This window comes from Lissotriton helveticus, chromosome 4_1, assembly GCF_964261635.1.
Source record: "Lissotriton helveticus chromosome 4_1, aLisHel1.1, whole genome shotgun sequence".
NCBI lineage: Eukaryota > Metazoa > Chordata > Amphibia > Caudata > Salamandridae > Lissotriton > Lissotriton helveticus.
The window spans coordinates 1,114,457,951-1,114,479,390 of NC_136063.1; the positions used below are offsets into that span (position 1 = coordinate 1,114,457,951).

At 48.9% G+C, this 21,440-nt stretch overlaps 1 protein-coding gene across 8 annotated transcripts in view; it reads left to right on the forward strand.

The window, feature by feature from the left end:
- The first annotated feature begins 792 nt into the window (after positions 1-792).
- The window catches only part of FHOD3 (formin homology 2 domain containing 3), a 1,303,582-nt gene continuing 1,282,934 nt past the window's right edge, over positions 793-21,440 (forward strand). For all 8 annotated transcript variants that reach the window (XM_078687715.1, XM_078687716.1, XM_078687717.1 and 5 more), the window contains exon 1: positions 793-1,255. In XM_078687715.1, the coding sequence (XP_078543841.1) occupies positions 1,091-1,255 (165 nt within the window). In that variant the 5' untranslated portion in view covers positions 793-1,090. The remainder of the gene's footprint in view (positions 1,256-21,440) is intronic.

A 21,440-nucleotide genomic window follows, 5' to 3' on the forward strand; every position in this document is an offset into this window, starting at 1 on the left:
AGTGCATTCTGCACTGCGGGTTGCAGAAGTCTTTAAAGTGCTTGAAGGGCACAAAGAATGCAGGCGTGGCAGCATCCCTCCCGCACAGGATTCTGGTCCCTGAAGTCCTGGACTGAGGTAGGGTGAGGCGCTACAGCGAAGCGTCCCTCTCTGGGAGTCCTTAAAACGTCTGTATGGCGCAAAGAATGCAGGTGTGGTGGCCTCTTTGCTGCACAGGATTCTGACCCCTGAAGTCCTGGGCTGAGGCAGCAACAGAAAATGTTATTTATAATAAAACTATTTCATTTTCTATTGATCTACAGCTCAGTTATTGGGTAAGCCCATTTACTCAAAAGATTGTATTTCTGATTTTTTTAGCATTGGGAGGCGCCTCAGTGCAGGGACTCGTTGCATCATGAAACTGAGGTTTAACGTTGCCTTCAATCCAGTGAATGTGGGCATTTTGATGAGGCAAAGGTTTGGGGTGTCTTACATTTCGGGATACTCACGCCCACAATACTCCCATGTTGTGAGCTTCTATCCTACACGACTCTACGGGCTGCTCAGCACAGTGAGTTGTCTTAAAACATAAACCTCTATTGGAAAAACATGGTCCGCGTTTGCAAATGTTGTGTCTCACGCGAACCAGGAGGAAGAACAACATTTTCATGGAAGAGCAATGTGTTGCACAATTAGAGTGCGCTTCGGGCTGTGCATGTTGGTAAGGAAACAAGGATTCGTCTGCGCAGCAAGAGCTTTGCAGTCAATACGGTAGTATCCATAGGCAACTCCAGGCTGAGCAGTGCGCTGTGTGTGCAGCGGGGGAGCTGCAAGGAGCTCGGATGGGGGAAGGCTCAGGATCCTCAAGTGAAAAGTTAGCAACAGACGCCGCGCTCGCCGCCCGGGCAGGCTCCGCATCATCTGCAGCAGCCCGGAATCCCTGCAGCTAGTTGTGTTTTGTAGATGTCTTTTTCGCTCATCGCTGCCGGTCATCGTCTCTGCTGCCCCATCCAAGTTCTTCTCTCGTGGCTTTTGTTCGCCTTTTGTTTTTGAGACTGGGGTTTTTGTGCTGCTGGTTTTTCCCACCTTCTCCTTCTTGCATGGATGAATCATGGCTACGCTTGTGTGCCGGGTCCAGTTCTTAGATGACACAGATCCTTTCAACAGCACCAACTTCCCCGAGCCCACCCGGCCACCGCTCTACACCTTCCGGGAGGACATCGCGCTCGTCAACCAGGTGGCAGGGGTGCACCGGCTGCTGAAAGCCCCGCACAAGGTAAGACCGCGGGGTGGGTGTGTGGTGCGTGAGGTGCCCTCTGGGCGGGCACTGTGCGAGAGTGGGTCGGGCCCTGCAGTTGAGGGGATCTGATGATTGCAGCCTGGGATTATGAGCGGGGGTCTTTGTGTTTTACAGCCAGGGGTCCACGGAGGACTCCTTCACTTTGTATGGAAGGGGGGAGGGGGTTAATCCGGGTGTCACTTTATTGGAAACATAACGTGGATCTGAGTCCGCCCACAGTGTGCAAACATACACTGACACTGCACCATTTTTCGAACTGTGTGATGATCTCGGGCACAAGTGCGCCCACTCCCCACGTCAGCCATTTACCTGTATCCCCAGTGACCACTCCTGAGTCCAGAGAATAATCTGCGACCCTTCTGGGGTCGCGTCATGTTTCAGCTCCTCGATTGCCCCATCTCCCGTGGTGCACCCACCCCGTGCCACGGGCACGCCAGAGCTGGAGGGGCGAGGACGCACAGGCGGCTGAGGGCAGGACGCGTCTCCAGACATGAGTTAGTTTTGAGAGCGCGGCCGAGCGTCAGGAGAGGGGACGGGGGTGTAGGGTGCACTGCAGTGCCGCTCCACTGCGGGAAACGAGGCTGCCTGCCAGGCTCTGCTGCTGTGTCACCAGATACCACGACTCGCTGCATCACCTTTCCTCATGTGTCGCAGCTACCTTCAGATTCCCCCTCCAGTCCGGTGGCATAGATGGGGTGCCATGGCCCCTTTGCATGCAGAGAATTAGCCCCGAACTGCTTCCTTGAGAAGTCAAATTCAGCTGTAATCAGGGTTCAGTGGGCCTCTCTGGCTCTGGTACCACTACACGTTCTGCACAACCATACCTACGCCCTTGATCGAGTCACCACCTCTGCGACCTCCCAACGGGCAACCATCACACAATTGACTTTTTTTTCCATGAAGATCTAGCATACGTTCTGTTCAGACGCCAGGTCCCCCGCAGACTCACTTTCTACCAGTGGCAGTGATGCCCGCGGTCTGCCCGCCTCCCGCCTGGTTATCAGTGAGCCCCTCGGCGTTATCCAGTCATCTGTCAAGACGCTGGCCCCAGCCACTTTTACATCCACAGAGAAAGCAGTGGGGGGTCAGAAGGGACGCTGTGACGGGTGGGGGAGGGGTGAGAGGTTCAAAGGTGCCACAGCTGAAGCTGCCTCGCCGGCATTCTGTGCCCCATGCCCGGTTTTGCGCCTGCCCGAGGCCACGCAGTGGCCATCAGGAGGGCGGGCTCCTAGTCACGGAGGGCTGTCCCGCCCCCGCATGACGCAGTAGTTCCTCTCCTGAGGCAGTCTCCCCTGGTTGGTGGAGACTGGTAGTGATGCACGTCCGGGGCGGTGGGGAGGAGCCGTCTGGAGTTCATCAGACCTCTGCCCTGCTGGGGAGGCCTCTTTGCCGCCCCGGACGTCGCTGTTCCATGTTGGGACACTCTTTTTGCCTCGACGCGTGGTAGTGTCCTCGAGAGGGACTCTCTTTTCCTGTCGGCTGGAGGTCTCCTTCAGTGCCGAGGTCCCATGGGGGCACCTCGATGGTCTGGCGTCGTGTTTGTTGGCGTCTTCCGGTGCGGTGAGTCTTGCCCGGCGTTGTTTATTGCGGGATACACCAGTTTGCATTGCGCCCCCCCCCCTTTTTACGCGGCGGGAGAACAGCAGGTCCCGAGGTTTGAAGTCTGTGAGGGGGCGCGAACAAAGCAGCACCCGGGCGCGGGGGATAGATTCATACCGCTACCTCAGCTTGACTCTGTTGAATCGTGGCACTTTCTGAGTGGCTGGTTTGCGCGCAAGTAACGGGTGTGCTTGGTGTGATGGCAGTAGGGGTCTCCTGCAGGTGCGGTAGCTGCCGGGGGAGTCGGCTGGTCTCGTCCCGTGGGCGTGGAGGCCTTTGCTGCCGGTGGTATTGTCACGTCGCGGCTCAAGCGGGTTCAAGCGCATCCTGGGTAGAGCAGCGGGTGCGTCGGGCGGGTTCGCACTTCTGGGGGCAATAAGTATTGCGCATATGGGTTGCGGTCATCTTTATTGTGGGGCAAGTTGTCGGGAGTTCGGCTGGAGCACGGGTGGTGTCGTATTGTGCTGAGCGCAGCTCCGCGGGTATCTTGGTGCGAGGTGTTCACAGGCGGGCGTCGCCAGTTCTATGCTGATTTCCGCCCCGGGGGAAACTGAGTCATCTTCGGCATGTTGTGGTTGCGGCCCGGGACTTGTCACGTAGGGGCGGTTGTAAGAGGCATGGAGTCATTTTCATTGCACTAACCCCGGGCTATTCGGATCCATAACGCGGCGGCTGTGGTTGCTTGTGGCATGCTTCCGACCGCGGCGCTAATTCAGTTTATTACTCGCATTATGGGTATATTTAAAATTCTGCGACATCGGTGTATTCACTCCGAGCACATCATTCAGTCTTACCATTGTTGGGTGTCGGCCATCCTCGGGCCTTTCGCGGCATGTCTGTTGTAGGTTTGTTGTGCTGACACTTGGGTCACCAGTCTCCCAACGACTAAGAACGGCGCGATTCTATAACGCAGTGTGGTTTGTTAATATACATGCATATATGGGCAAGCGTGGGGATGGTCCTGGTTCCTTGCAGTTGCTTACTACTATCCTGGTGCACGTGTGTAATGGCTGAAGGGTGCGGCCATTTTAGGGACACCATGGTGTGATGTCCGGCGCTTAAGGGTAATGGCGTCCAGTGCGGCTATTTTTGGTGGTGGTTTGTTTCCTTTGACCGGCGCAAGACGTGTATGGCGCCTGTTGGCGGTGAATTTGGGTCACGGTTCTTCGATATCGGCGCATGTGAGTAAGTGAGGACAATTTTGACGGACATTTCCGTGGAATGCATGGTTAAGAGGTTACTGTGTTCGGGTCCTCCCTCCCCCATTATGTTTCCTTTTCGCTCCGCCTGGCTTGCGATGCAGCCGGGTTCTCTATGACTTGCGGTGTTAGTCACGAGGTTCAGCTTCTTAAGCATGTGACTGTTGCTTCCGACCCACGCAGCACTTCTGGTGTGGGCTTCTATACCTAATTTTGCCATTCTTATTTCAGACTCCGCCCCTTTGTTCGCCCCCCCCCCGCGCCCCCTTTTGCGAACTCCCGGCGCCGAGCTGACCAGGCAGCTCCTGCAACCACTCCTTGTGAGGTATGTATGCTGGCAAACAGGAGGGTGTGGTGTTGAGGGGGCCTCAGGTATCCGATTCGTTGCATCAGGCCTCCTGCTAGGTAGTATTATCAGATGGGGTCATAGTCATGTTTAGTCTCCTTCCTTTGCAAGTACAGCGCGAATTTTGTCATCTGGCTTCTGTTACATTAAGTCTCACCTCATTTATATTGTCATATACAAGCAGTGATTATGGGTTGGTATTGTCTCGTGCAGAGTACATTAACGTCGTGTGATTTGAAAGGGAGTTACCTGCAAGTTCAGTACTGCTGCAAATCATTTAAGGGAGATTGCCGCACCTCTAAGGAGCATTCGGGTACTCAGTAGTTTGTGTACCTGCACTTGCTTAATTCTTTTGCACGAGATATATGTACGGATGAATGTCTAATTACGCCACCCTGTTAAAAAATGGACTCGCCCGCAGTCTTTAGAATTTTGCTGTGAAGGTTTTGGAGAGCGAAAAAATATATCATCTCAAAGGGGCAGTCTGAATCTCTGTAAACTTCTTGGTCTACACCTTCATCGCGCATCCAAGTCTTTGTATTCTCACATCTGCTGATGCACGCGTCTAATCCATACACAAGTTCCTTCTTCAGCCTCTCGTGCGTGCAGGTTGACATTACGGTATGTTTATGGTTTGAGTAATTGCAGTTGTTAGGAACGACGTCCGGGACCACTAGTTCTTACCTGTGCCGGATACGTAGATGGTCTTCTGGCTAAATTATTTATTCCTTAACGAAGCACGTTGGTGTGTACCGCGGCTGTATCAAGCCTTGGCTGTGGGTGGGAGAATGATATGTCTTTATGAAATCTTCGGCGTGTTTGGATATGTTTTTGATGGGTGTTGCCTGTGGTTAAAGAAATGCTCAATATTGTCCGTCATTTTTAGAGGTAGCATCATGGTATTCCAAAGACACATCTTTCCCCCCCATGGGAGCAAGTCCCCTAGCTCAGTTCCCAGTACTAGCCTCAAATATTTAGGCCTCTTACCTAATTCGGAATTTTTAGATGCCGCTAGCCCGGAAAATGAGGGGTGTAGAGTAGCCATGTCAGCCTAGCAGACAAGCACAAACCTAGAGGCCCGGGCCCCAAACTGAAAGGGTTGCACAGATACTTAAGTAGGTAATTCTGGTAGGCTGAAATAACTATTCCGGTGTGTTCACATGTACCCCTATTATGAAATTGACAAGCTATTTATAAGGAAGGGCACTATACGATTTGAATGGGGACCAGCCGTGCGGTGCTAACCCTTGATTCATGTTACTTCTTTGTAATTTCACCCTGCATCGGTTGTGCCTTCCCTATAAGTCTCTATGAACAGGTGCGAGTGCACAAGCCTTAAACGTCATCAGTATTGTTCATCTTGTAGGATGGGCAGTTAAGAATATTTTCAAATTCATTGACCCCCCCTGTACGCCAATTTGGTCCGGTTTGGGAGCCCGGCATAGGGGGAAGTCGAGGCTAATGCGCAACTTCCTGTCCCAATGGTATCTTACTATAAGTTGTCTAACCATTCCATTACAATGTGTGGCATTTTGGTGGCAAATGACATGCCTACGATCATATCACCCAAGATAAATATTGGATATTCGACCAGCGTCATCTTGAGTTTAGCAGGACAGTTTCTCTGGCGATGGAGGGTGCGAGTGGTTCATTATACACTTATTGAAAGCGATCCTTCAGTCGAGCCCTGCTTCTATTCCTAATAATACATTACCTTAAGCCCCATGTATGACAGAGATTAGTGCTGTGTTCTTTCTGCTATTATCAGGAATAAAAATGGAAAGTAACCCTCTAACCATACGGGAACTGATCAGCTTTGCAGGTAGTTATCTACAACGGTGTGGGTGGGAGTATGTCATCAGCATAGCATGTGATAGAACTGGTTTAATAATATTATAGCTGGAGGCTGGACAGGATTTGAGAATAAACCCATTCCTGTTTTTATATGAAGAGACTCCCTCACTGAGACAGGCAAACAAGAGCGTAGCTGCAGCGGGTGCAGTGGCACCGAGGACGCCTGTCTCCTCCTTATTGTTGTATTTGATCATGGCTGTAATTTTCATTCTATCTCTATCCTGGGACCCATATCTTTCCGGTAACAGTGCCTATGACACACCAACTACTCTATTAGGCTTGCTCCCCGCACCCACACCTTGCGATTCCTGCTCAAAGAAAACAAGGCATTTGCAGTTATAGTTAATGCTGCACGCCGGGCCATGTTTCGGAAAGTAACCTGACGCTTTGGCAAGGCACGACTACTTTAATTCGATAGTTCTGCCTTGCATCTGACCCGCAGGTAATCTTAAAGGAAATCCAGTATAGTTTTATGTTATTATTATTTTCGAAGCACTTTCGTTATAACTTGGTCCCATTCACCACACAAGAGGTGGTCATCATACTGATAGGCTCTACGGCTGATCTCTTTTCAGTCCTTTTTCTAACATGCGGCGAAGTGCTAGATATTAGACATCATATGTCACACGTAAAATGAATGGATATGCCACACATACTTAGTCTCAAACTGTCAGCTATGTATAGGTCCCCGTATTTACTCCAGGAAGTTATACAGGAGGCTTGCTATTATTTTAAATACTAGGGGTTCAATTGTTTTACAGGTACAATAAATATTATGTATGGGTGTGAATGAGGTGTGAATATACAAGCCTACAAACAGTGTATGCGCTAGGGCACAAGTCATTTGAGCCGCTAATTTCGAGCCCTTGTGGAGCAACTGTTTTTCCCCTCGTTTTCACGAGAAAGCAGCACTGTGAGCTATTGAATTGTCACTCATAATTACACTCAAATTATAAAATGTCTCACATAGCAGCCGGCACTTGGTAGGATGCGGATTGGCGTAAACTCCCCTGCGTCAGTTAAGTTTCATGTTACACGAGTGAGCGTTCATGTTAAATAAGCCAAGGCCATATGGGACTGCCTTGGCGTGCCCTGTAGTCTGTTAGCGCCAGTAAAGATGTACTGTTCCCAAATGTTTTGTTTACATGCTAACCAACAATTTCTTGCTACGATAATATACTAAATTGTGGCCAGACACCTCCTCCTGGCATGCCCCAGCTACCCAGACTGTACTTTGTGAGTGGGTGGGTGGGTATGTATTGTGCGCCTCACACTTATCAAATCTGCTGTAGCCATCACCAGGCTTAGTGCTGTGGCACACCGGAGAATTCGGAATGGATCTACATTCTAGACTCTTCCCCTATGATATCTCATTCAGAATAAACCTTCTCCCAACTAAATCGTCCCTGTTAGACATGTTTTCTTATGCCAGGCAATTTTAGTGGTGTGGCCATTCTTGGGCTTCTTCTGGCCAGAACCTGAAAGCGATTTTCTGAGTGTTGTATTCTGACTAGGGTTATCAAAAATGCTAAAAACTCCGGGAGTTGATAGTACCCCCCCTGGTATTTTGGGCAGATGAAGGGAGTGCAGCACAAGCGCTTGTGCCATGCTGGTCGGCAAACTTGCCACCCAGTGTGGAGGCAATAGGTATAGCACGCAATAGACACCAGGGCATTAGAACATACGGGACGTTGGCAATGTTAGCGCTGGTGTAAGTGCAAGCTAAACACGTGAGAAAGTGTAAGTGCAAAGATAAACACGTGGGAAATAGCAAACAGTGCGTTCAGAGAAGTGGCGTGGCTGGCAACAAAGAGTACCACACACTGGTACATAGGGAGCACTGCAATAATGGCAAACACGTAAAATTGAGAAATACTACCTGTACACTCCTGATAACAGCACATGTGTTGCTCTACCATGAATAGGGAAGGTCGTATGTCAATAGTCATTTCCCTCCTTCCTTTGGTCCTGCTGTCTATCTTTCATCTTAGGCTCGGGTACCTGTTGGCAGCCCACCCGCGGTCTGCAGCCTTAGTGTAACAATCAATTCAGGTATAAGGAGAACATCCGTGGCTACCACAGCCCGAGCCCGGACTGTCTATAATCGTTGAGGTGGGTCCCTAGAAGTCCTTTAGAGAATGTTCTATCTGGTATCTTACCCGGTGCCCCCCCCCCCCCCCCCGGTGTCGGTTCCCTATCCCTGGGGGGGGGGGGTCCTAGTTAACTTAGGACAAGCTATCCCTGTGGTAGGATAGACTGGCAGCCGGCAGGCCGGACTGGGGGGCATGTGTTATCGGCTGTCCCCGTGGTTTTTTTCTGTTTTCACTTGTTAGACCACGTCGCTAGTTATTCCAATATATACATTTGCATACTGCAATAGACTTCTGTATTCTGTAGGGGTTATGCCAATGGGTGCCTGAGTGGCTTTTATTTCTCCAGGCATATCCCGGCGCAGGTCTGGAGCTTAGGGGGCTCCCCGTTGCAGGCGCAGTTCTCCCCGGGAGGTGGTTGTAGGTGGCTTACAGACTAGTTAACTTATGGTATCATGGCCGATGCTGCTTACCAGCCCAAAACCCAAGTCGGCCTTCAGTCTAGCTAACTTAACGGTATGTCTGAAGCTGCTTCCAGCCTAAAACCTAGAGGGCAGGGGATGCCGGCTGTTTGGCCTGGGAACCCGGATTATCCATTATCTGGGACTCGTCCAAGTTCTATAGTATGTCCGGTGCCCTCCTATTCCCTCGTGTCAGTGAGCACAATTACTCTCCCTGCTGGATTATGAAGACAGTAATTCAGATGTATCTGTGACTCCATGGCGCAGTTTTCTGACGCTCTGTGGGAAGGGATATGGTGGTGTCCCAACGGCTTGCGCTGGACAGCCTATTTCATGTTACTGAGGGCCTCTGTGGTAGGGGCCCCTTCCTATCCCTTTAGTTTCCCTGAGGGGTTGTAGGACAGGTTTATTGGTGCCTGATGGTAGCACCCCACGCCTTGGGCGTTGCCCCGTTCCTCCTCTGTCTGGAGGTAGCAATTCTAGGTGTAGGTTGCAGGTAAAGAGCAGTAATAATGGTGGGGGGCCCGTGCGGCAGCGGGAACCACCTCACGGGCTGTGGCGGAGTTACTGGGCGATCCGGAAGAAGAGAGGTGCAAACGCTGGACGTCAGCGGGCACATAGGGGTGCCAGAGCATAACCTCAGAGCCTAACCTGGAACCTCATGGGAGGTGCAGGAATCCGTGTCGGCGCCCCAGTAGTCCTTCGGGCGGTTGTGGGCCTGTGCAACCGGGGGTTTGCCTAGTCACGCCCAGTAAATGGGCGTGTCAGTATAATTATGGTATTTGTACAACAGTTGGGTGGTTCGCCACTGTGTTGTTTGGCTCAACAGGCGGGCAGGTAGCGAGAATGCGGCCTGCCCTAGGATCGCCCGTAAGCTAACCCACCGTCATTACATATGTTGTATGTAATAAACCTGCAGCAATTTTTACCCAAACCTAACATTTGTGTCCTTGTGTTATTTGCGGGTTTGGGCATGTGGGGCGGGGGTTCATGTGGCCCTGATGTGACTATGCGCCTGCCCGAGGCCACGCAGTGGCCATCAGGAGGGCGGGCTCCTAGTCACGGAGGGCTGTCCCGCCCCCGCATGACGCAGTAGTTCCTCTCCTGAGGCAGTCTCCCCTGGTTGGTGGAGACTGGTAGTGATGCACGTCCGGGGCGGTGGGGAGGAGCCGTCTGGAGTTCATCAGACCTCTGCCCTGCTGGGGAGGCCTCTTTGCCGCCCCGGACGTCGCTGTTCCATGTTGGGACACTCTTTTCCCGCCCTTCCTCGAACCCAGAGTGTCGGCTTGAGGGGGCTCCGGGGGGAGCTTTTAATATGTTTCTTTTTCGTTGCAGGCGGAGTTACTGGGCGATCCGGAAGAAGAGAGGTGCAAACGCTGGACGTCAGCGGGCACATAGGGGTGCCAGAGCATAACCTCAGAGCCTAACCTGGAACCTCATGGGAGGTGCAGGAATCCGTGTCGGCGCCCCAGTAGTCCTTCGGGCGGTTGTGGGCCTGTGCAACCGGGGGTTTGCCTAGTCACGCCCAGTAAATGGGCGTGTCAGTATAATTATGGTATTTGTACAACAGTTGGGTGGTTCGCCACTGTGTTGTTTGGCTCAACAGGCGGGCAGGTAGCGAGAATGCGGCCTGCCCTAGGATCGCCCGTAAGCTAACCCACCGTCATTACATATGTTGTATGTAATAAACCTGCAGCAATTTTTACCCAAACCTAACATTTGTGTCCTTGTGTTATTTGCGGGTTTGGGCATGTGGGGCGGGGGTTCATGTGGCCCTGATGTGACTATGCTGGTAGAAACAGTTCCTCAGTGGGTATGCGTCGACAGGGTTGAAAGGCGTGCGTTTTTGAGTTTGAGCATCTGTCTATGTCACTGCTCGCGCCTCACAGGCGTGCGCACTCTGCACTCACAGGAGCGACACTTGGAAAATACCTGTCCCCAAGAGACAGATCAGGACCGCTGGCGTTATGACAGGCATTTATACCCACTCCCCAGAGTTAAGGGTTCGGGTATAGTTATGTGGCCTCATTCGTTAATTAACAAACTACATGTCAGAGAGTGAATGTCACCCCTCATCCCCGCCCCCAAGCCTCGATTGTCCTAAGTGCTGCACTTGGTGTTTTAAACCGGTTCACTGGTTTCCACATGCAGTTGTTAATCCATCTGCAGGGCTCCACTAACAGGGCGTGTTTTTATTTGTTGTTTACATTGCACATTTGCTCAGTCTTAGCCAGGCCTTGTTAAATGGCACCTTTCCACTGTAAAGAATAGCCCTGTTCCTGCGCGAGGCGGAAAGGGGCGCGTGGCTCCTGCGGGCCTTTTAGGAGCAACGCTGCGGAGTTTCTTTTATAGATTGCGGTCACTTTGTAGATCCGTTTTCCGGGTTTGAGGTGGAGTGGGACGCATCTGCGTGTTGCATTTCTGGCTGGATGGGGGAGAGGGGTGGGCGTGCTGACTGGTCGTGCTGAGAGGAGCCGCGCAGGACAGGCTGCCGTGCACTTTTCAGAGCTGAGCACTTGGAGTGAGCGCTTTGGTAAAAATAGCAGCGAGGCTGCTTTTCTTGGAACAATGACCTGATACGTATCCACCATGTGAAGAGCTGCAGCAGGACACATCGCCAACCCCCTGCCTTCCTGCAGACAAGCAAAGCTCCTTAATGCGGCTTACAGCGAACCCCTCCCCTCACACGACAGCGCACAAAGCAACAAAAAGTGACCTTTGTGAACCTTACTTGGCATCCGCACTTTCAAAACATGGTGCCCGAACTAGGTTTATGTCTTATTTTTCTCTCACTGCTTACAGGTCAGGACTTCTGCTTAACTTTTGTCAGGAAATAAGTGCAGGGGTGGGAGTAAAACGCTGAACAAGAATGTTGGCACATTATTTACAGACGTTGCAGATGGCGCGCGAGGTAAATCCCATGGTCGAGAAACGTGTGCGGGATGACGTGCCATGTTTGCAGTCCTCTGTTTCTAGGCGCCTGTCCGGCTCTGGGTTCTGCTTCCCTTCCGCGACCCCCATCCTCAATGTTGAGTTCTTCCTTGTCTGTGACTAGAATTCTTGAATTCAGGCCTTTTCACATTTTGGCCTCACCACCTATGACAGAAGGCTGGCCCATGCTTTTCCCCATCCTTTCCAGTGAAGTATATCTCTTTGTAACTCTCCAGTCTACCTCCCATCTTTTTTCCAGTAATAAAATCAACATTGTAAGTGATTTTTGCCTGAACTGCATCTAGGTTGGGTTATACACTCTTCATGTACACAACTGCTACATAAAACATGGTTTCACATATTTTACTTCCTATGACACCATTTTGCTTTTGAGGGTCAAGTTCGACTGTGCAGTCAACCCACTTTGCGCATGCCAACTGAAGGTAGCCAAAAATATGAGTTATACACATTGCGACCCACATTGAGTTAGTGACCCACAACATTGTGAAATCCTGGACTTTACCGTCAATGAGTTTTAGTGACAGACTGAAAAACTCACTATTACTCACAGCGAAAGATTCTGTTAACTGAGTGACAAGTAGCTTCTTGGAAACAGCTCATCAATGTGTAATGAACAGCCTCAGGAATTTAAGCAGAAATAACCAAAGGATGTTGAATCGTAGTGTAATTGCATATATTTAGAGTTTACTACCCCCAATGACACGTTGGAGCGAATTATGCCGCACTCTGCTCCGGGAACCCGAACTTAGTGGTTAGTCCGGTGTTTATTGGTTATTGTTGATTAATAACAAAAATCTTGTGCTCTTAAGGAAATCGTAAATTTATTTAATCTGTTTCTATGTGGTAGATTAAACGAATAGGACTTAAGTGTGATCATTAGTAAGGAGGTATGTGAGTTAATGCAAACGGTTGGTGGGATTAATAAATGAGCTAGAGGGGGTGCATTCCACTGCTTCCTGTGGATGATGAACCTGACCCAAGCACCACATGGACCCCCCCAGGGCTGGACTGGGTGCCGCAGTGGGCGCAGGGCACCGGGTGTGGGGCCAGGGCCAGACTGGCCGTTGTGGGCACCGGGCAATCCCCCGGTGCACCGCAAGGGTGGGGGCTGGTTTTGGGCCCCTGTGGGCCGTTTTTGTTACAGGACCGCTTATGCAGCATAGCTGCAAAATTGGCCCTGCAACAAAATCGGCCGAAAAGCGGGCCCGGCAAAGAGCTCAGAACTCCCCATCCCTGGGGGCCGGCCGAGCACTTTGCCAGGGCCGGTTTTGGTTCCCAGTCCGGCCCTGTGTGGGGCCCGGTTTTGTACCTGTGGGGGCCGGTTTTGTTACTAGGGGCCGCTTTTGCAGCAGTACTGCAATATCGGACCCCTGAAACAAAAGCGGGAGCGGTGCTTCTCACTAGCACCCCTACCCCCTGTCCCAGGGCTGGTTGAGCAGCGATCTGCCAGGGCTGGTTACTGTTCCCAGTCCAGCCGTGGACCCCCCTGATATTTTTCAGGGATGTATGACATTACAACGCATGCTTTTACCACGCATGCCTTTACAACGCGTTTTTTACAACGCATGCCATTACAACGCATAGCGCTTTGGGGTGCTGGATAGTGAATAGTTTAATTTACTATTCCAACTCCAGTCCCCGTGGATAGTAGGGAAGGTGTTGGATAGTAAATTAAATCTATTCCCTATCCTAGAGCGCCCCCCAGCGCAATGCGTTGTAATGGTTTGCGTTGTAAAAGTTGCGTTGTAAAGGCACTGCGTGGTAAAAGTTGCGTTTTAAAGGATGTTTCCCATTTTTCAGCAAAGAGCCCAGAATCAGTACTGAAATGTGCTTTGTAGAGTGTGATGTTGTTTCTTTGTTGCAGGGTTACAACAGAATACCTGGCGCAGACTGAGTAGCACCTGAGTGAGACTGCACTGTTTATTGTTGTGTTGATTTGGGTTGCATCTTTGCTGTGTAAAGTGGGAGCGGTATGGAGAATCCTTTTATTAGTGGAGTAGAAATCCTACACGCTCTCTGAAATTGCATTTTGAAGTACACATATGAAATAACTCATACTTACATTTAGGGTGTTCGTTTTACGTGAATTTACTAATCACATTCAGTTTAAGGAACTTGTCATATCTTAAAGCAAATGTCATATCTTGTTCTATCCAACATGACACCCACCGTGGTGTAAACCATATTTAAAATTAGCCTGGCTTCTGGCAACTTCTTACATCTGTGGATAACCTAGGAACTCTTATATATATAAAAAAAGGTTGCACAAACCCTGAGAAAGGACAGTAAATGGTTTGAGAAATTTCCCATGTCTACAATGAGAGCTCGCCATCTCAGAAGAGAACAAAAGATTGTGTTCAAATGCCTGTGCATATTGCATAAGTGTGTTTTTGGTCAGACGCCAAAGTATTTATTATCTGAAGACAAAAGACCACATGAAAGTCTACCAATGTTTTTTTAAACCATATTCCTGCCTATTGAGGGCAGGGAGTAGGTGCTTATACATGAAGGGAATTTAGTTATCAAAGTCATTGCCCATGGAATTGAGCTGTGAGCCCATATTTATTAATTTTCAGTTCAGTTAAAACTTTCCTTGGTTGGTGCGGTTGCAGGTAACATGCTTTTCATCCCCTTCAGAGGTCTTACCTGAGAAGCACTATATGAAAGCCATTCATCCATCCTCGGCGGCTTAAAAACACAGCCGGAGCGTCTCCTCCATGTGGGCGGAGGAGTGTCGCCCCACTGCTTTCTCGCAGTGCGACAAGCTGAAACATAAAATGGTATTATTAATACAATTTTATGATTCTGCTTCTCGCAGTGCGAGAAAGCAGAAGGGTTTGGTTGCGGGCGGGTGGGTGGCTCTACTCTAGGGTAGGGGAGGAGTGGCTTGCCCACTGTTGAGGGCTCTGACTGTTTGGTCGACCCTCTGGGGCCGACCAAACCAGTCATGCACACTCTGCCTTTTCTCCATGTAGGCTGCACGCAACCTACATGGAGAAAATGGCCTCCCCATAGACGCCTGGCTGGACGGCGTACCAAACAATCACAATGCTACCATTGCAGCATTGTGATTGGTTAAGGGGAGGGGAGGGAGGTTGCCTGCTTCCTGTTCAGAAGAGGAGCAGAGAAGCAGAGACAACGCGGGACCGGGACGGCGAAGGTAAGTTAACTTTTTTTTAAATTAAACTTCACCCCTGCGCGACCCCTCAGGCCCCCACCTGCAAGTCATGCTGGCCGTGACTAAAACACAGTAAACATAATCCTTAGCTGTTGCCTTTGTGGCCTTTTCTTTACCATTAATGAAAGCTGGCTTCAGATTTTTACTTCTGCTGGGTGTGTCCTGTTGCTGGAATATGAAATTATCTTGGATTAACAAAAGACAAGAGCCGTTTGGCAAAACAGGAACAGTTGGGGTTTAATTAAACTCTTCGACCGGTAAACATCCACAGAAACGGGTCTGAGGACGGTCTCAACGTACATTTGTTCTGAGTGCCAATATATAAGTCTTTGGAGCATCATAAAGCAATTTAGATCTTATTTTTCAGAAAGAAATGTGGGCCCTGTCTTGGGGTGTCAATCAGGCCACCTGATGGTGAAGGCAGGTGGGTCACGACTTTGGTGGACACAAGGATGGCCAGTGAATGAAATGTCCAAATGTCCGGTATGGGGAGCACATGATCACTGCGTGTACTGTGTGTGCTGTGCTCTGATTGGTTGACTGTTTCTAACTTCATGTGGCATCTAACTTTATGGTGTTTTGGGAATAACAGCAAACCTCCGGACGTATTGTCAATCTATGTTGGACCAGCTTAGCGGCGTCTCATTGGGATTGCTCCTGTTTTTTCCCAGTGGACTGCTGTGCGGGGGCTCCGTGTGGCTGCCTACTCTTCTCAGGTGATTAACAGGGACACTTCCTTAGGGTGGTCTTCTATTTGCTCTATGTGCCGAATTTCCTAGGGTGGTTACACGTTTGGGTCCCGCATTTGACAGCAGGAAGGGTGCTCCATGCATGTGGAATGTACCACATAGAGCCAGGCAACCAAGTCTGCGCCACCTCTTAACGCATGGAAGTGCTGTTGTGGCAATAGGGGTTAAGCTAAGTGACCTCTGAGATGCTTTGGCCACTGTTGACATTGCTTCTATGCCACTTGGCCCTGCTTCCCACCCAGACCCGGAGGCCCCAGCAGGCATGCATGTGTCCCAGTCCCAACTCCCTTCCTCCCTGCATACCCTGTTGGGGGAAACATCCTTTACAACGCAACTTTTACCACGCAGTGCCTTTACGACGCAACTTTTACAACGCAAACCATTACAACGCATTGCGCTGGGGGGCGCTCTAGGATAGGGAATACGTTTAATTTACTATCCAACACCTTCCCTAGTGTCCACGGGGACTGGAGTTGGAATAGTAAATTAAACTATTCACTATCCAGCACCCCAAAGGGCTATGCGTTGTAAAGGTTTGCGTTGGAAAAACGCGTTGTAAAGGCATGCGTGGTAAAAGCATGCGTTGTAATGTCATACATCCCCTGTTGGTTACCATTGTTCTCGTTCTTTTGGCTGCTTCAACTAGGAGGTCAACATGCCCACATTTGGGCTAAATCGCATAGTTCGAAGAGACACCCTATATATTCCATGACTGCCTCAGTGAAGGGGGTCTGGTTGGCTGGGACTGTCCATGCCTGTATATAGTACATCACAGAAAAAGTACAGGGCTCCCCTGTACTATTTCTGTGATGTACCAGATATTTTGGAGGGACGTACAGCGGCCTACCCTCCTCCTCTGTCTTTTGTGATAAAACTTGCCTGTATACATGCAGTGCAGGAATGCTTTGCTAGTCTTGGTTCTAGAGGAGGATCTCCAGGGGAGGAGCAGGTTATGGCTCCATCGCAGGCAAACTGAATGGAAAGTTCTAGCTTGGTCGTTAGGTCTCGTCCTAAGGCGAGGGATAGTATAGTACCTGTTCTCTCATCCTATTCTCCCATCTCCAACTTGAGGAATTCTGTGAAGGGGACCCCGGGCACCGTGCCGAGACTCCCTGTATAGTTGCAGTGTACGCTGATAAGGTGACTGTGCCTTACAGTAGGCACAATGTTGTCATCCCATGTCTATAAGGACTTTCTTTTTGTTCACTAGCACCGTGACCACAGGGTCTCTTTCTGACTGATTTGAGGTGTATAATAGGACATGTGTGTAATCAGGTGTGTTGGTGGCCTTTGGCATAGGTTTTGTACCCCCCACCCATTCTGTTGGGCTGACCTTTGAAGGCTCATTTATGCTGTTGGAATAAGTAAATGCACACAAACTGGGAGATAAATGAGTAATTTGGATTCACAGTATAATCACAGGAGATGATTAAATCAATTAGATCTTTTAAATCACAATGCATTACAAAAGCACAGTGCAAATAGTGTGACACCGCAGTGAATAATAAATAGTACAGAACATGAAATAAATAACAATAATAGGCAGCAACTGAAAGACACAACATATTCAAATTCCACAATCAGCTGAAACTTTTCAGATCTGCAAAATAGTAATATATTCAATCCACATTAAATTGTTATATTGACGTTTCAATCCCTATGGTTAACTTGATTGGGGTCATCATCAAGGCAGATTGTCAAAAGAAATTTGAGAGATAGCAACCCCTATGAATGAATAAGAAAAGAAAAGCAAGAGTCATCAAAAGTGAGCAAAAGAAAGAAAAAAAAGGGGAGAATCAAAACACTCAGAGCTTCAGCTAAAGAGCGCCAGAACTGGTTAAGGGAACATGAATGTCCAGCTACACCATTGGAGATTAGGAGGATGAAAGAAGGGTTGCGGGAACCACTTTAAACGCCAAACTGACAATCCATAAGGCAAACACATTGGCTTTGCCAGTGCTTGTTATTGGTTTGTGCTGTGGTATGCTGAGGAGGCTGGTCCTTCTATGTGTGCTGTGTTGGTCTTTCTTCGCTAAGTGGTCTATAGAGCTCAGTAGTTTCCTTTGCTGTGCTGTGTGCCTCTAAGTCACAGAGGAAATGCATTTTGCTTTCACAGTCGCTGAACTGGGGACCCTGTCATTTATTTTGCCGACAATGTAGCCTAACTACATCTTGCAGTTCCTCAGGGGAGGCTTGGCTTGGTGTGCTTTTGCAGACGGCGGTCTGTACTTTATATTATGAAATGCTTGCACTCATAAGTACTGTATACATAATGAATCTTACTTTGTGTTATGTTTCTGTTTTCTAAATGTACTTATATGGACTATTGTGGCCAAATAAAGAATAATTGAATTAATTGTTATTCATATTATTGACTTTTATGGGGTATTTGGCTTATGGCACTTTGGGATTCCTGTGCAGAAAATGACTGTATACATCATGTAGTTGTGTCTTCTCCAATAGAACTTTTTAAGAGTCGAAGGACTGGTAACGAGACACAGTGAAAGGAGTGGTATTTGTTCAAATCAGGCAGCAAGAGGTCCACTCTTGATCTCCTTGCTCAACACAAGGCCCACCTTGCTGTGAAGCCTCATGCCTGTAAAGCATCCTTATCCCTATTTTTAACAGAAATCCACTTAGTCTCACTGCCTCTTAATTTTTACTAGCCTCTTACCCCTCCAGGCACCTTCTACAAGCCCGAGGCCTGGCAGTTTTGTAGACCTCATGAAAACAGACAGTTTCATCCCAATCCCACCCCCTGGTGTTTGCCACAGGTTTTCTCACGCCAGGAGCCACCCCTGGTCAGCGATGCTCGAAGAGGGCTTTGGGAGAGGCGGCCGACCGGAGGGAGGCCTGTTCCTCCCAGGGGGTTTTGGGGCCCGCGGGGGGGGTGAGGGGGGTTGGGGGGCTGGTTTTGGGCGGTATTTTGGGCTAGGAGGCATAAAACCGGACATTTTAGGTCACTGTCCACCATTTGGTGGCAGTGACACAGCAGCCGGCTTTGGGACTGTGTGGGGCATTGGGAGCTGGTGCATCAAAGGTTTTTTTTATGTACGGGGTTGTTGTCGCTGGAACAGGTGCTGATGTGTTGTTCAGCCTTTAGTTGGGGCGGTTTTCCCTAAGGGCTGGGAAAATTGAGGAGGTCTGTTTTTCTGAAGGGAGGGGGGATAAGTGCTACAGGTTATTTAGTTAGGTAGGGAGGCAAGGTTTACGTTGTTTAGTTGTGCATGTTTTGGTTTTGGGGAACCATGTTTAGGGGAGGGGGTGGTGGGTACTGGCAGGAAGTTGTTATTTAGCGAGGCGTAGTTTTGTACGGCACAGGCCAAGGGTAAAAGTTTGTGAGGTGCACCTGCTTCCAATAAAGCGCCCTTTGTCACACCTTAAGTGCTGTCCCCCCCCTCCCTGGTGGGCCCCAAGCATTGTTACCGGAAGCCGTGCTATTATTAGCCTCTTTCTGGCGCGCCCTCCGGCCATGTGTCTCCCAGGATTGCTTGGCTGCAGTACTGCAGCAGCCCAGAATATGATGCCCTTTCTACGCTCATGCTGTATTTATCGCGTGGATCTTATTTCAGGGAGTGCATGTGCAGCCGCGCAAGTTTCTATTCTTAGTGTTTTATTCGGTGGCAGGCCAGGGCTCATTTCAGACCTAGTCCTCTCCCTGGAAGCGCCCCCCTGGTAGTTCTGTTTTTCACTTCCTGATCTTGGTGTCACTTTGCAATAGATCCCTCGCCGCCCTGGTGCCTGTACGTTAACGAGTCCCACTCAGGGGGAATGATAAAAGCAGGGTCTGGCGTGATGATGAAATGCGCATACCACGTCACACTTGTTTCTAAATCCAGCTTCATTTTACCCATCCTACCCTTCCCTTTGATTGTCATTGGTGTATGTGTAGACAGTCTTAAGCGACCTCGTGCACTAATTGACGGTGGCTGCCTCCTCCTGAGCCTCTAAGCATATAATTTGTTAATTCCTTTATCGTCTTTGTTCTTGTGTTGGCTCGTGCTTTGTTCACTTAGCTTATTTACTGAGTGTGCACGTGCAACTGACTGCCTCACGGTGCTGTTTACTGTGGTGGATATTGCTAGATTGTTGGTTCGTGGCAGTGAGCAAAGGACATTCATTACCTGTCCATTAGAAAGAATGGGAAATCTGTCAGTTCCACTTCAGCCTGTTGCAGAACTGTATGAAACATGACCCAGAGTCGATATTGTACAAACCACCTCTTCTGTCATTGCGGAAGCACCAAATAGGTGCACAGTAGATTTGCTCACGTTTCAATTTTATTTATTTACTCAACTTAATTTAATACATATTTCATCACCAGTGGCTTCAAGCCCGTAGTATTAATGTCAGCAGATATTGAGCCGTGCATGTTATTATGTATAATATTCGATTTTTCAATATTTTACAGTTGCACACTAATATTCCTGCTTGGCTGCTATTAAAAATGGAGAGAGAGTGTTGATTTTGGCGCATAAATGAAACGTACCTGAGTATAACAAGCAACTAATGCTTGATATCATCAATGTAAACTAGTTTACCCTTACCAAAAATCAGCATTATTATGTGTGTTGTTGTCATTCTTGTTATACAGAGAAAATCCACTGATTTACAGGGATACTGTGGACCCTAACGAGATAACAACGACCTGGTTACCACATTGTCTTAGCTGCAGTTGAGGAATGCGTATGTCAATCCTACATATGATGCCATCTGTATAGTCAAAAATGTCCGGTTACATACACTAAAAACTAACCAGAACTAGAAGAATACAAACAAACTGTAAATCACACCCACATTATTGATAATCCTATTCCAACAGACAAGAGACACTGTGAAGGAAACCCTAAGACCAGGTTCTGAAGCTACCTGATCCTGACAGTGCTGCAAGACCATACTAATTGAGGCGTGAGGTGTGGCGCATCAGCCAGAGCATCTGACTCCGGAGCGCGGGCCTAACGGTTTGATCGCCAGCGGCAGCTCAGCATCATGTTTCTCTAGGCAATAGCTTTCCTAATATCCCCAACGGCCCCACAGAGCCTGGATACCCTTAGGGGTGATACGTTTGCACTTTACAAATGTACAATTATTAAGTTATTCATGGTAATACAACATTACACAAATCTCTGTCAACATAACGTTACATAGCATACCTTTATGTAATTGCCACATGCAGTACTAGACACCTTTGGACACCTAGAAAACCACCAGAAAGCAGAAAAAGACCAGGCCAGTTGGACTCGGAAGCTTTGTGGGAGAGAAGTATGTTTTTAATACTGCTCATGGTTCTCCTCCATAATAGATTGATACAGAAAGTTTCAGTGCTTTAGCCCACTTACATAGAAACATCTTCCAGGATTGGGCTGACCTATAAGGCAATCAGGCAATGCCTGAAGGGCTGGTCTGACAAGTCAGTGTATGGGACAGTTTTTGTGTGGACCTTTTTTATGGTCTGGTTGGTTGGTTTTTATTGTAAAATTTCCTGACATAACTACAAACATTGCAAAAAGAACTATTTTTTTTATTTCAAAGTATTTTATTTAGAATGTTTTTTTTAAAACATACAATTGTTGATGGACAGAATGCAGAACAATGCCATACATTCACCCCAGTACAGAGATCTGGCCCTAAATCTATCATTTTTTGCTTCCCATGCCATTCCAGTTTGAACCCAGCCATACGCAAATCAGTCTTGACCCTGTGCCGAATGGGAACAGTTCAGGCTGAACTGCA